The following is a 13,548-nucleotide window of genomic DNA, read 5'->3' on the forward strand; positions in this document are numbered from 1 at the left end:
GTTGCCCTCCACAATGTAGGTGGGCCTCATCTAATTGACTGAAGGCCTGAATAGAACAAAAAGACTAACCTTTTCCAAACCAGAGTAAGTTCTGCAGCTGGTGGCCTTTGGACTTGAACTGCAACAGCAGCACTTTCCTGGGGCTCCAGCCTGACAGTTCACCCTGAAGAATTTGGACTTGCCAACCTCCATAATCACATGAGCCAATTTCTTAAAATAAGTCTCTCTCGGCAGGGCGTGGTGGCTCACGCCTGTAATCCCAGCACTTTGGGAGGACAAGGCGGGCAGATCACTTGAGGTCAGGAGTTTGAGACCAGCCTGGCCAACATGGTGGAACCCCATCTCTACTAAAAATACAAAAATTAGCTGGGCGTGAGGCTGGGTGTGGTGGCTCATGCCTGTAATCCCAGCACTTTGGGAGGCTGAGGCAGGCGGATCACAATGTCAGGAGATCGAGACCATCCTGGCTAACATGGTGAAACTCTGTCTCCACTAAAAAAAAAAAAAAAAAAAAAAATTAGCCGGGCATGGTGGCAGGCGCCTGTAGTCCAGGAGACTGAGGCAGGAGAATGGCGTGAACCCGGGAGGCGGAGCTTGCAGTGAGCCGAGATTGCGCCACTGCACTCCAGCCTGGGCGACAGAGCGAGACTCTGTCTCAAAAAAAGGAAAAAATTAGCTGGGTGTGGTGATGGGCACCTGTAATCCCCACTACTTGGGAGGCTGAGGCAGGAGAATCACTTGAACCCGGGAGGTGGAGGTTGCAGTGAGCCGAGATTGCACCATTGCACTCCAGCCTGGGTGACAGGAGTGAAACTCCATCTCAAAAAAAAAACAAAAACATAAAAAAAAATCTCTCTGTCTCTCTTCACACACACACACACATACACACACACTCTATTGGTTCTATTTCTCTAGAGAACACTGACTAATACACCTGCGCAAGTCTGTCTCATCTCTGAGCCTCAGTTTCCTCATCTGTAGTATTGGAGGGAGATTAATTAGCTGGTTCATGAGGGGTTGCCCATCTCTATTAATCTCTCTTTTTTCAAAGACTCTGTAGGTTACAAAGAGAGGTTTAAGTAACTAGGCAAAGCAGAAAAGATTGCAAAACACTTTATTTCCATCACATATGTACCAAGACTTGTGTTCTGTATCCAGGAGTGTGTTAGATACTAACATAGTGTTTCATTTACATGTGTGTGAAACCTGGGTGAAGAGCCAGGGTTTCTCTCCCCCACCCGCCTCAGAGTGCTTGTCCTGGAATCAGAGTGTAAAACCCCCTCTTGAAGCAGACACCAACACTGAACTTCCACTGGGTCCTGGGCCCTGCTCTTCCTGCTGTCAGCCTAGGCCAAAGAGCAATGAGGGAACTGCTTAGGAGGGGTCTGAGGGTGATGGGGGCCTGGGGGCCACACAGGGGTGGGTGCTGTCAGGTACAAGCCCATACCTGCCTGCAAATAACCTTGCACAGGGTCCTTCCTCATTCTTTCCTCTTCGTTTTTGTTTATGAGATGAATGGCTCTTCTGCTGTGGCTTTAGGGGCAGTGGGGAGGCAGGGAGCTATTTGGGAACAGCCTGGAAAGCTGACCCTGCAGAATCTCCCAGAAGCCTTGGTGTGGCTATGGGTACCCAGGCTGTAGAAATCCCAGATGGTCCTCTTCCAGGCCTTTCCCCAACTCCAGCCCACAGTTTCAGCTTCTTGGCACTGAAAACACTACTAGAGGAAGTAAGAGTCCACTTCAGGGCTTCTGCTTGGCCTCTACCCACCAGGGCTTGGACTCTGGACCTGCCCCAGCTAGGTTGGGGTTTCTGGGACTGCATGGCTCTGGCCCTGGAATCACGAAGCAGCGGGGAGAGCCCTTCTCTGCTCTGAGCATGCAAACCTTCTCACACCAGCCCACGGTTTCCAGGATTTCAGCCCCTAGGATGCCTGGGCCAGGACAGGAGAAGGAGGAGCAGAGGGTGGTGTTTCGGGCTCCAAGAAAGTCTTCGTGACCTTGGACTTGTCACTTGGCTTCCCTGAGCCTCAGTTTCCTTGTCTGAAAAAGTGGAGTGATAATCTCGATTTCTCAGGTCAACTGTGAGGTTGAAATAAGATATTGGTGGTGACAGGGCCTGTCACAGTGGGAGGCATCAGTGGTGGCTTCCTTTTCGACTGTGAAATCCTGGGCCAGCTGGTCAGCCACGCAGGGCAGCACCCAGAAGCGAGGGAGGAGAGGCCCGTGTGCTAAGGCTGCTTCCTGAGCCCAAAGAAGGGGCCAACCCAGCTCCGAAGACCAGGTTAGAAGTGGACTTGAGCAGAGGAGAGCAGAGGAAAGGCCAGGAGAGGGTGAGGGCTGGGATCCACAACCAGCCCTTGCCAAGCGGCTGCTGAGAGAGCAGGTTTGTGCTCCCTGCTCTGCAGACGTGCAAGCCCCAGGGCAGAGGAAGGGTTGTCAGAAGAGGACCCCAGCTTCCCTCTGGTGGGATGCTCCAGCTCGAGGGGCTGTGGAGGGGCAGTTTGGGCCGTGAGGCTGGGCTGGAGGGCACTGAGCTTAGAGGAAGACCCCTGCAGGCTGGAACCAGTGTGCGAGGCAAACAGGAGAGGGCTGGGGGACAGTTGGACAGGAGGTTCAGCAACCACAGCGGGGCCAAGGGACAGTGAGGGCAGGGGGGACTGGAGGAGGCTGGGGGAATCGTGAGGCTGTGGACCTGGAGAGAGCAGCTGAGCTGGGGAACAGGAACCCAGGGTCTGGAACAGCTCCAGCTGCTCCCGGCAGCCATGTTGTCCCTGTGGGCCAGGGCCCAGGAGCCCCTCAGCCTGGTCCCAGCAGCCCAGGAGCCCTGGAGCTGAGCAGGAGGCACAATCCATGGGGCACAGGCGCTCATGCACGTGCAGGGTCCGGCTCCACCACGCCAGCTCGGCCTGCAGGGCCTGGATCTCCTTCCGCAGGGCGAGGTTGTCTTTTTCCAGAGACTCGTGCTGCTGCAGAGAAGCAGATGGGCGGGGAGGGGAACCCCAGCCAGTGTCAGGGGCCCCGCATGAGCCTTAGCCCCTTCCAGGGTCCTCAACTTCAGGAGAAAGATGCCACCACCATTGGAATAGCCAAGTGGGGTCTCTTGGCCACTCTCTGGCCAGCCCTTCATAACCACCTACAAAGTCTCCCCTGTCCCACCCTCTGAGGGGGCTCAGATCCGCCTGCTCTCATCCCACCACTAGTGCCCTGAGCCGGTGCCATTTCTCACCTGGGATATCCATGGGCCTCCAACCCGTGTGTCCCCCAAACCACCTATTCTCTTGCCCACAGGAGCCATTCAGCAACCATGTCATTAATTGCAGGTTAAAGCCCTTTAGAGGCGCCCACCAAATTCCCTGTGGTAGAATTCCAGGCCTGTGTAGTGGCCGCCCCTCAGACCTCCTGTCTCCTCTCTCTCGCCTTCTTTCTTGCTCCCCTCCCTTCCTGACCCTCACATGAACTCTGCTTCCCGGCCACATTTCCTGTTTCCTCTGCCTGGACACCCTTCTGCCGCCCTTCCCTGTGCAAATCCCAACAGGGCCTTCCCGTGGCAACTTTGATGTCATTCTGTCCTAGATTGCTTATTGCCACTGCCAGACCTTTTGAGGGCCCAGAACTCGCCCCTACGAGCACTGTGGGAGGATTCAGGGGATTGTTTTACAGGTTGACAGCATGAGTGTGTTCGATTCTGCATCCCTGAATCAGCATTTATTAAGTTCTGTTCTGCTGAATGCCGGTTCTGAGAACCCCTGAGACACAATCAATGTGCAGTTCTAAATAACCATTTATGATGACAATAATGGTAAAAATGCAGAAAGAATTTTATATCCACATCTCACAGGGCTGAATAAATTGAACGACTTCCTTCAGTCCCCCCACCCCCTTTTCTGGACACTTTGAAAGAAGAAGTTGCAAAGGTGTTTTGCATAAAAATGTGGTTTTGGCCCTGGACTCAAAGTTCTTTTTTTTAAGATGGAGTCTGGCTCTGTCACCCAGGCTGAAGTGCAGTGGCTCGATCTCGGCTCACTGCAAGCTCAACCTCCCAGGTTCACACCATTCTCCTGCCTCAGCCTCCTGAGTAGCTGGGACCACAGGCGCCCGCCACCACGCCTGGCTAATATTTTGTATTTTTAGTAGAGACGGGGTTTCACCGTGTTAGCCAGGATGGTCTCGATCTCCTGACCTCGTGATCCGCCTGCCTCGGCCTCCCAAAGTTCTGGGATTACAGGCGTGAGCCACCGCGCCCAGCCCTGGACTCAGCCTGAAAGCCACCAGCCCCATTCCCACGCTGGTTTCTACACGTGGAATGATGAATTTTTTTTTTTTTTTTTTGAGACGGAGTTTTGCTCTGTCGCCCAGTCTGGAGTGCAATGGCATAATCTCGGCTCACTGCAACCTCCGCCTCCCAGGTTCAAACGATTCTCCTGCCTCAGCCTCCCGAGTAGCTGGGACTACAGGTGTGCACAACCATGCCCAGCTAATTTTTGTATTTTTACTAGAGATGGGGTTTCACCATGTTGGTCAGGCTGGTCTCGAACTCCTGACCTTGTGATCCGCAAGCCTTGGCCTCCCAAAGTGCTGGGATTGCAGGCGTGAGCCAACGTGCCTGGCCGGAATGATGGACATTTCTAAAATGTATCATTAGGCCACCCTTCACCTAAATTCTCCAAAGGCTTCAACTCACCTCCAGGAACTGAGTCACTCATTCATTCATTTATTCATTCGTTTGCCATTCAGGAGGCTCGAGGAGTAACAATTTCAATTTCGTCCCTTGCCTCTTCTCTGCTTTAGTTTTCCCAACAGGATTTAACACCATCTGACATCCTGACCACTCTAGGGACTTTTTGTTTGTGGGTCTGGCTTCCCCAGGAGAATATGAGCCCTGTGGGTGGGGCTGGGGTGGGCGTTTTGTCTACTGTGTCTACAGCTCTATATCCAGTGCTTAGAAATGTGCCTGGCACACGGGAGACGCTCAATAGGCATTTCCAGAAGGAAGGAATAAACGGATGCGTGGGTCTCCTAGGCACCATTCTGAGCACCAGTCCTCAGTCCTCACTCTCACCTGGTCTACAGGGTGCTGCTCCCCACGCCTGTGCCAGCACTGTGTCATTTGTCTGCAATGCGTTTTCTTACCTTCATCCTCTGGGAAAACGCCCATTTGTCCTTAAGCTCAGGCTTCATTGCCTTTTGTTGTTGTTGTTGTTGTTTTTGAGACAGAGTCTCTCTCTGTCTCCCAGGCTGAAGTGCAGTGGCACGACCTCAGCTCACTGCAACCTCCACCTCCCAGGTTCAAGCAATTCTCCTGCCTCAGCTACTGGGATTTGCTAATTAGCTACCACATCCCTGTAATCCCAGCTACTGGGGCTGCCTAATTAGCTACAATGCTTGGCTAATTTTTGTATTTTTAGTAGAGATGGGGTTTTACCATGTTGGCCAGTCTGGTCTCAAACTCCTGGCCAACAAGTAATCCATCCACCTCAGCCTCCCAAAGTGCTGGGATTATAGGCGTGAGCCACCGCGCCTGGCTCATCTCCTCTTTAGACCACTCAATGCCACTACCTATGTGCTATGGACTCTATTGTGTTCCCTCCAAAATTTATGTGTTGAAGCCATAACCCCCGATGTGATTGCATTTAGAGATAAGGCTCTTAGAAGGTAATTTAGATTAAATGAGGTCCTAGGATAGAGGATCGGGTTCTAATCTGATAGGATTGGTGGCCTTATAAGAAGAGGGAGGGAGGCTGGGAGCGGTGGCTCAAGCCTGTAATCCCAGGACTTTGGGAGGCCGAGGTAGGTGGATCAATTGAGTCCGGGAGTTCAAGACCAGCCTGGGCTACATAGAGAAACTCTGTCTCTACAAAAAATACAAAAGTTAGCCAAGTGTGGTGGTGCATGCCTGTAGTCCCAGCTACTGGGGAGACTGAGGTGGAGAGGATCGCTTGAGCCTGGGAAGCTGAGTTTGCAGTGAGCCAGGATCGTGGACTGCACTCTAGCCTGGACAACAGAGTAAGACCCTCTCAAAAAAAAAAGGAAGAGGCCAGGCATGGTGGCTCATGCCTGTAATCCCAGCACTTTGGGACGTGGAGGTGGGAGGATTGCTTGAGCCCAGGAGTTCAAGACCAGCCTGGGCAACATAGCAAGACCCCCATCTCTATTAAAAAATAAAGAATATGAAGAAATAAAAAAGAAAGAATAAATAATAAATGAATAAAAAATTAAAACAAAAAAGAGGGGGCCAGGTGCAGTGGTTCACGCCTGTAATCCCAGCACTTTGGGAGGCCGAGGCGGGCAGATCACTTAAAGCCAGGAGTTTGAGACCAGCCTGGCCAACATGGTGAAACCCCATCTCTGCTAAAAATACAAAAATTAAGTGGGCATAGTAGCGCATGCCTGTAATCCTAGCTACTCAGGAGGCTGAGGCAGGAGGATCACTTGAACCCAGGAGGCAGAGGTTGTAGTGAGCCAAGTGGCGCCACTGCACTCCCATCTGGGCAACAGAGTGAGACTCTGTCTCAAAAATGACAACAACAACAAAAATCCCAAAAAGGAGAGGAAGGGAAAGAGATCACTCTGTCCTCTCACGTGCACTGAGAGGCCATGAGCACACAGCGAGAAGGCAGCCACTTACAAGTCAGGAAGAGCACCCTCATCTGGAACTGAATTGGCTGGCACCTTGATCTTGGACTTCCCAGCCTCCAAAACTGTGAGAAATAAATGTCTATTGTTTAAGCCACTGTTTATGGTATTTTCAGATGAGCATGAAGCTCAGTAAAGGAAGCAACTTGCAACTGGGACTGGAAACCCTGCCCATTTTAACCCTGAACTAGAGTTCTCACAGTATGGTCTTGGTCACCTCCTGAATTCTGACCCCCAGGTGATTAATCACAAATCACCGTGCAGGTCCCTGGGCCCACCTGGCCTCATGAGGTGGGACCTGGCAGAGGAAGAATAATCCACTTTTTTTTCTCTATAGACAGGGTCTCAATCTGTTGCCCAGGTTGGATGCAGTGGTGCAATCATGGCTCACTGCAGCCTTGAACTTCTGGGCTCAAGCGATCCTCCTGCCTCAGTTTCCTGAGTAGCTGGGACTACAGGTGTGCACCATCATGCCCAGCTAACTATTTTTTAATTTTTGTAGAGACAGAGTCTCACTATATTGCCCAGGCTGGTCTTGAACTCCTGGGCTCAAACAATCCTCCAGCCTCAGCCTCCCAAAGTGCTAGGATTACAGGTGTGAGCCACTGTGCCCAGCCTGGAATCTGCATTTTAACCAGTGTCTCAGCTGGCCATTGTGTTGGGGTCTCCCTATTTGCCTCCACTTCCTGTCTTCCTTCCCCTAGACTGTGGACACCTTAGGACACGGCTGGGCTGAGGATGACCCTTTGTGTCCCTGGAGCCTGGTGTGTACCTGGCACATGGTTTGTACTCAACACCCAGAACTTTCCAAATGTCAGCCACAGGACCCTTTCCTCATCCCAAACTCAGGTGACCTAGAAAAATACAGGAGTTTGGGGGAGGTCTGCTCAAAGGTGGGATGGGGAAGAGGTGGCTGGGCCAGTAAGTGGAGCCAGAGACAAGGAAAGGGGTTAGGGGTTGTCCACACCTGGTGCAGGGCGTCTGCCTTGTCTGTGTGCTTCTGCCGGCTTCGCTGGGCGGCTGCCCGGTTCTTCTGCTTCTTCACCTGCCTTTGTTGCTCCTTGGGGTCCTATGGGGCATGAGGCAGAGGACTCAGGGGGCCCAGCCAGGCCTTGTGCCCTCCGTCCTGGCCCGCCATTTGTAAAGCCAAGTCTTTCCCCTTGAGTCAAGTTCCCAAGGGTCTTTGATCTCCCAGAAGCTCCCTTGGCACCCACACCCCCTATAGCAGGCACTGCACACCTTGTTGGAATGCCAGCCTCACCCCTGTGTCCTGCTCACCGCTCATGTGGAGGGTGGGAGGGCAAGCAGGGAAGATGGGAAGCCTGAGATTCAAACTCAGACAGAGCCGACTTCAAACCCCACATTCGTTTTTCCTTTTTTTTTGAGACAGAATCTCACTCTGTTGCCCAGGCTGGAGTAGTGCAGCAGCTCTATCTTGGCTCACTGCAAACTCTGACTCCCGGGTTCAAGCAATTCTCCTGCCTCAGCCTCCCAAGTAGCTGGGACTACAGGCACCTGCCACCACTCCTGGGCAATTTTTGTATTTTTAGTAGAGATGGGGTTTCGTCATGTTGGCCAGGCTCATCTCAAACTGGTCTTGAACTCCTGACCTCAGGTGATTCACCAGCCTCAGCCTCCCAAAGTGCTGGGATTACAGGTGTGAGCCACCGCGCCCAGCCAAGCCCCACATTCTTGAACCCAATCGCCCCATCCCTGCAATGGAAGCACCACAGCAGAGGGTTAAAGCCCATGCAGCAGGCAGCCCAGAGCCGGCGTGGCATAAAGCTCAGCTTCCATTCTTCTCATTGCCATGATTTCCACACCAAGGTGTGAACTTTCCTAACTGTGAGCTCCATGAGGGCAGATGTGGTTCTCTGTGCTCATGCCCAGCTCAAGCCCAAAGCAGATATTCACTTACTCAACAAACATGTATAAGCACCTACTATGTTCCAGGCAGTAAGCTAGGGGGACACGATAGCAAACAAAATACACACAAATCCCTGCCCTCAAATTGCTCACATTGTAGTGGGGTAGTAGCGAAGGATGAATGAATGAAGGGTTTATTCTGGTGGAAGAGTGGACTCAAAGGTTGACAGTTGTGACCACCTTGTACCCTGGGATCAATGAAACTTAGATAAAATATTTTACCCAAATGTCCAGAGCTCTGCAAAGTCAGAGCAAGAGGGACTGTTGGAGAGCTCACAGCCCAGCCCCCTCCCCCAAGTCTCTCTGGGGTACGTGTTTTGAGGGTAAGGACCTCAGGCAAGGCCCTGGCCGCCCTGGCTGCAGATTCTGGATGCTCCTAGGCTCCTGCCACAGCTCCACCCTAGCCATATGCTCCCTGGGGCCATGTCCACAGCGGGCTCACTGTAGACACTGGGGCACCAAGAGACTAAAGGCTGAGACAGGACCCACGGTGAGTGAAGGGGGCTCCTGTGAGATGAGCAGAGCCTCCAAGGGAAACCATGGCCCAGGGAATTTTTTATTTTATTTTATATTTTATTTTATTTATTTTATTTTATTTTATCTTTTTATTCTATTTTATTCTATTTTATTTTATATTATTTTATTTTATTTTATTGAGACAGAGTCTCTCTCTGTCGCCCAGGCTGGAGTGCAGTGGTGTGATCTTGGCTCACTGCAACCTCTGCCTCCCAGGTTCAAGTGATTCTCCTGCCTCAGCCTCCTGAGTAGCTGGGACTACAGGCATGCGCCGCCACCACGCCCAGCTAATTTTTGTATTTTTAATACAGACGGGGTTTCACCATGTTGGCCAGGATGGTCTCGATCTCCTGACCTCAGGTGATCTGCCCACCTCAGCCTCCCAAAGTGCTGGGATTACAGGTATGAGCCACCAAGCCCGGCCTATTTTATTTTATTGAGACAGAGTCTCTCTCTGTTGCCCAGGCTGGAGTGCAGTGGCATGAGCTCAGCTTACTGCAACCTCCATCTCCCGGGTTCAAGCAACTTTCCTGTCTCAGCCTCTCGAGTAGCTGAGACTACAGATGTGCACTGCCACACCTGGCTAATTTTTGTATTTTTAGTAGAGACGGGGTTTCGCCATGTTAGCCAGGCTGATCTTGAACTCCTGACGTCATGTTATCTGCCGGCCTCAGACTCCCAAGGGGCTGGGATTACAGGCATGAGCCGGTCTGGGTTATTTGGAGAAGGAAGGAAAGGCTGCTGTGAGTGTAGTGAGGGGGGACCAGGTACGTTAGGAGAGAGCAAGTACACAGAGGCCAAGTTCTAAATTGAAGGCTGGATCTGCAATGTGAGAGCTGGAAACAACTCATTCCAATCCAATCCCGACTTCGGGGGAGGAAAGTGAGACCCAGAGAGGGGCATGCAGAGCCCTCTGTCACACTGCTCAGAGTATAGAGCTGGGACTAGGAGCTCCCGACTGCAGCCCTCACTGCCTGGGCACTGAGGACGGGATCCCAGCTCCCCTTCTCATCCCCGATCCCCAATCCCCTGTACTCACTGTCTGGGTCAGCAGCCCATTGCCCCCACAGAGGTGCATGGCTTAGGCGGGGGAGCAGAGTCGTCCCTCAGCAGCTGTGACTTCCCAGTGCCCTCTGGAGGCCTAAGGAAGTGGCAGCTCTTTAAATCCCCAGTGGCCACTCCGCCCCCAGAGGGCCAAGTTTCAGTTTCTCCTAAAGCCACCAGCTGCTCAGAATCCCTGGCTCAGGCTTGCTCACGTGGCTAGAATTTCCTAACATGAACTGGCCTTCCGGTTGGGCCCCTTCTCTGGAAAGAGGATGGTGGAGGGTGGAGAGGAGGGAAGACCAAAGGCCAGGCATGAGGAGGGTGTTCCATGGGAGGGAGGACAGGCGGCCAGGGACTGAGATGAGAGAAGAAGCCAGTGGGGGCTGATGCTCATGTGGGGTAGAGAGAGCCCTTGAGCTCTGGAATTGGGGGAACTCTGGATCACAGCACACATTGGAGCTGTCCAACTTTCAGAAAGTGACTCTCCTTCTCTGAGCCCTAGTTTTCTCATCTGTAAGGGTATGGGCTGGAGGATGGTACAACTACCCACTCCCAGGCTCATTGCAGGAACTAAGCCAGATAATACAACCACCCCCAAGCCTTCTGAGACCACTATGGAAGCATGTCTGCAAAAATAAGCAATGGCTGTTGGATAGAACAGATGGATACATTACTGTTTTCATACAACAGACCACGTAGCAGTGGAAAGATTGATGTCCAGTGGTTAGGAGCCCAGCTTCCAAGCTATGTGACTTGGGTTTGTAATTTCATCTGTGTTTCTGTTTCCAAATCTGTAAAGTGGGGATAAAAACAATTTTGTTAGGCCAGATGCAGTGGTTCATGCCTGTAATCCAAGTACTCTGGGAGGCCAAGGCAGGAGGATTACTTGAGCTCAGGAGTTTGAGACCAGCCTGGGCAACATAGCAAGACCTTATCTCTATTAAGAATAAAAAAAAAAAAAAAACTGGGCATGGTGGCACACACCTGTATTCCCAGTTACTCAGGAGGCTGAGATGAGAGGATCACTTGAGCCCAGGAGTTCAAGGCTGCAGTGAGCTATAATCTTGCCACTGCACTCCAGCCTGGGCAATAGAGCAAGACCTTGTTTCAAAAAAATTAATTAATTAAAAATTAAAAAATAAAGACCTAGCAAACCCTGAAGCCCCGGGCATATCTGCATGCTTGTTTTATCTCTAAGAGGGACCACACTTGGATAGGGCATCTGTTTGGGGGCCAGAGGGGCCAGTAATTCCTGTCCAAGAACAGCATGCATGCAGTATGTAGAGTCCTATGGTCTGGTGACTAGAGCATCTTGGGGTTGTACCTGAGACCTGAGGGCTCATGGCTGATGATGTGGTATCACAAGAATGGCAAATACAGATATGATCTTCTGATAGGTGATGGTGGCTGGAATGTTGTTTTAAAGAGTTCATGGACACCTCTGAGCTTAGTAAAAAAGAGTACTGCAGTTGATTAGCAATGTCTGCCACACCATTATCGATTAGTGATGCCTGTTATGGGCAGAGGTGTGGAGAGTGCAGTCCCCTGCTATCCCTAGAACCAGGCATAAAACAAGTCTGGGTTTCAGAGACAAAAGACTTGACTCTCCGTCCTGGCACTCCACTCACCCAGTTTATCACCTGGAGCCTCAGTGTCTTCAAAGATATGCTGGTGATCACAAAGAAATGATACCTATTTGACAGTTGTTTTGAAGATGGGAAAGAATGAGATGAGAAGAAAGCTCTTGGGATATTGTAAAGTACTATGTGGCAAGGATTCCCCCTCCTGAGATTTGTGGTGTCATATTCTGGATTCTAAGATTATTAATGCAGGCTCCTAATTTAAAATGCCTGGGTGGGTGAGATTGGGCATAAGAGCTGGGCCTTGCCCTCCTAGCTTCTGAGGGGCCTGGGAGCAGAGGCGGAAGTGGGATGCCCCACGCAGTGAGGCCATCCCTGTTTCTCTGAATTATTGTTTCCTGGAAACCAGGAAGGCTGGGGCGTCTTGCCTGAGGCAGGCACCTGAAGGGCTCATTAAGCCAGCCCATGAGCTCCCCTGGGAGGATCTGCAGGCACCTTGTGCATGATGTGACTACGAAGAAACACCCATGTGTGCTTGTGTGTGTGTGTGTGTGTGTGTGTGTGTGTGTGTGTGTAGGGGCTAGGGCCTGAGTGTCCCACTCCAGATCCCAGCCCCTGCCCCAGACCCCCAGTCTTTCTTCTCCAGACCCTGGCTTCTGGCAGAGGTGAGACAGCAGGTGTAGCTCTTCCCAGAACACCACAGCCCTGGGAGAAGACCAAAGAAGGTAGAGTTTATGGCTCCCTGAGGAGGCAACTGGGAGAGGGAGTGGCAGGGAGGGAGGGAGGTAGGGTGGGTAATGTTTAACTAGGAATGGCTGTGGGAGACTTTTCCCAGGCTGGTGGGACCATCCAATCTGACCTCGCCTTAGACGGTGTCTCAGTCAGCTCAGGCTGCTATAATGCAATACCAGAAACTGGGTGGCTTAATGACAGCCTTTTATTTCTCGCAGTTCTGAGGGCTGAGAAATCTAAGAGCAAGGTGCTGGTAGGTTTGGCTCCTGACAAGGCCTCTTCCTGGCTGGAAGATGGTGGCACTCTTGCCGTGTTCTCACATGGTCTCTCTGCCTTCTTATAAAGACACTCATCCCATTGTAGGATCCCACCCTCACGACCTTATCTAAGCCTAATTACCTCCTGAAGGCCCCACCTCCAAATACCATCTTACCAAGGGTTGGCACTTCAGTGTGTGAGTTTGGGGGGGAACACAAACTTTCAGTTCATAAAAGAGGGTGAGGAAACTAATGCCCAGAGGGGCAAGGTCACTCCACGGGAGGGGCAGAGCTGCAGGGAGAACACAACCTCTCTCTTCTAGGCCTCAGTCCTGCTCCACACTCTGCTTGGAAAGGCCTGGTCCATTAGTCCAGAGCCAGCAGCCCCAGTGGGTGGAGGGTTGGAGGCCTCCCAAATACCACAGCTACCAATGAGCTCCTACATGGCAGGACTGGTTCTTTGAAGGATCCCCAGTGCTTCAAACACTGCCTTCACGTAATAGATGCTCAATTAATGAATTAATGAATTAAAGTCCAGCAGGCAGCTTGCCACCCAGGAACCCCAAAACTTTCCTGAGGAAAGAAACTTTTCACTCATTCCCATAGGACCTGCCCTGGGTTCCTGGTGGGCTCCCCCCAACCAACTTCATCATTTTACCAATGAAGAAACTGAATTATAGGGAAGAGAAAGTCACACCACTGTTTTGGGAGAAGCCAGAATGCCCTGAAGCCCTGTCCCTTTTTTTTTTTTTTGAGACGGAGTCCCACTCTGTCACCCAGGCTAGAGTACAGTGGCACAATCTTGGCTCACTGCAACCTCTGTCTCCAGGGTTCCAGTGATTCACCTGCCTCAGCCTCCCA

The 13,548-nt window shown here is 51.7% G+C and overlaps 1 protein-coding gene across 4 annotated transcripts; it reads right to left on the reverse strand.

Moving 5' to 3' along the window:
* Positions 1-1,097: 1,097 nt before the first annotated feature.
* Positions 1,098-10,909, reverse strand: BATF2 (basic leucine zipper ATF-like transcription factor 2). Of its 4 annotated transcripts, none has more exons than XM_063693244.1 (3): positions 10,793-10,909; positions 7,600-7,701; positions 1,098-2,965 (listed from the first exon to the last, which is right to left on the reverse strand). In XM_063693244.1, exons 1-3 carry the CDS (start codon positions 10,799-10,801, stop codon positions 2,282-2,284), a joined length of 795 nt encoding a protein of 264 aa, XP_063549314.1. In that variant the 5' UTR covers positions 10,802-10,909; the 3' UTR covers positions 1,098-2,281. The 4 variants fall into 4 exon arrangements, with proteins under 4 accessions (XP_063549314.1, XP_004051520.1, XP_063549313.1 ...); XM_004051472.3 differs by lacking the exon at positions 10,793-10,909 and adding an exon at positions 10,114-10,316; XM_063693243.1 differs by lacking the exon at positions 10,793-10,909 and adding an exon at positions 10,114-10,286 and having other exon boundaries at positions 1,098-2,962.
* Positions 10,910-13,548: the final 2,639 nt, after the last annotated feature.

This window comes from Gorilla gorilla, chromosome 9, assembly GCF_029281585.2.
Source record: "Gorilla gorilla gorilla isolate KB3781 chromosome 9, NHGRI_mGorGor1-v2.1_pri, whole genome shotgun sequence".
Taxonomy (NCBI): domain Eukaryota; kingdom Metazoa; phylum Chordata; class Mammalia; order Primates; family Hominidae; genus Gorilla; species Gorilla gorilla.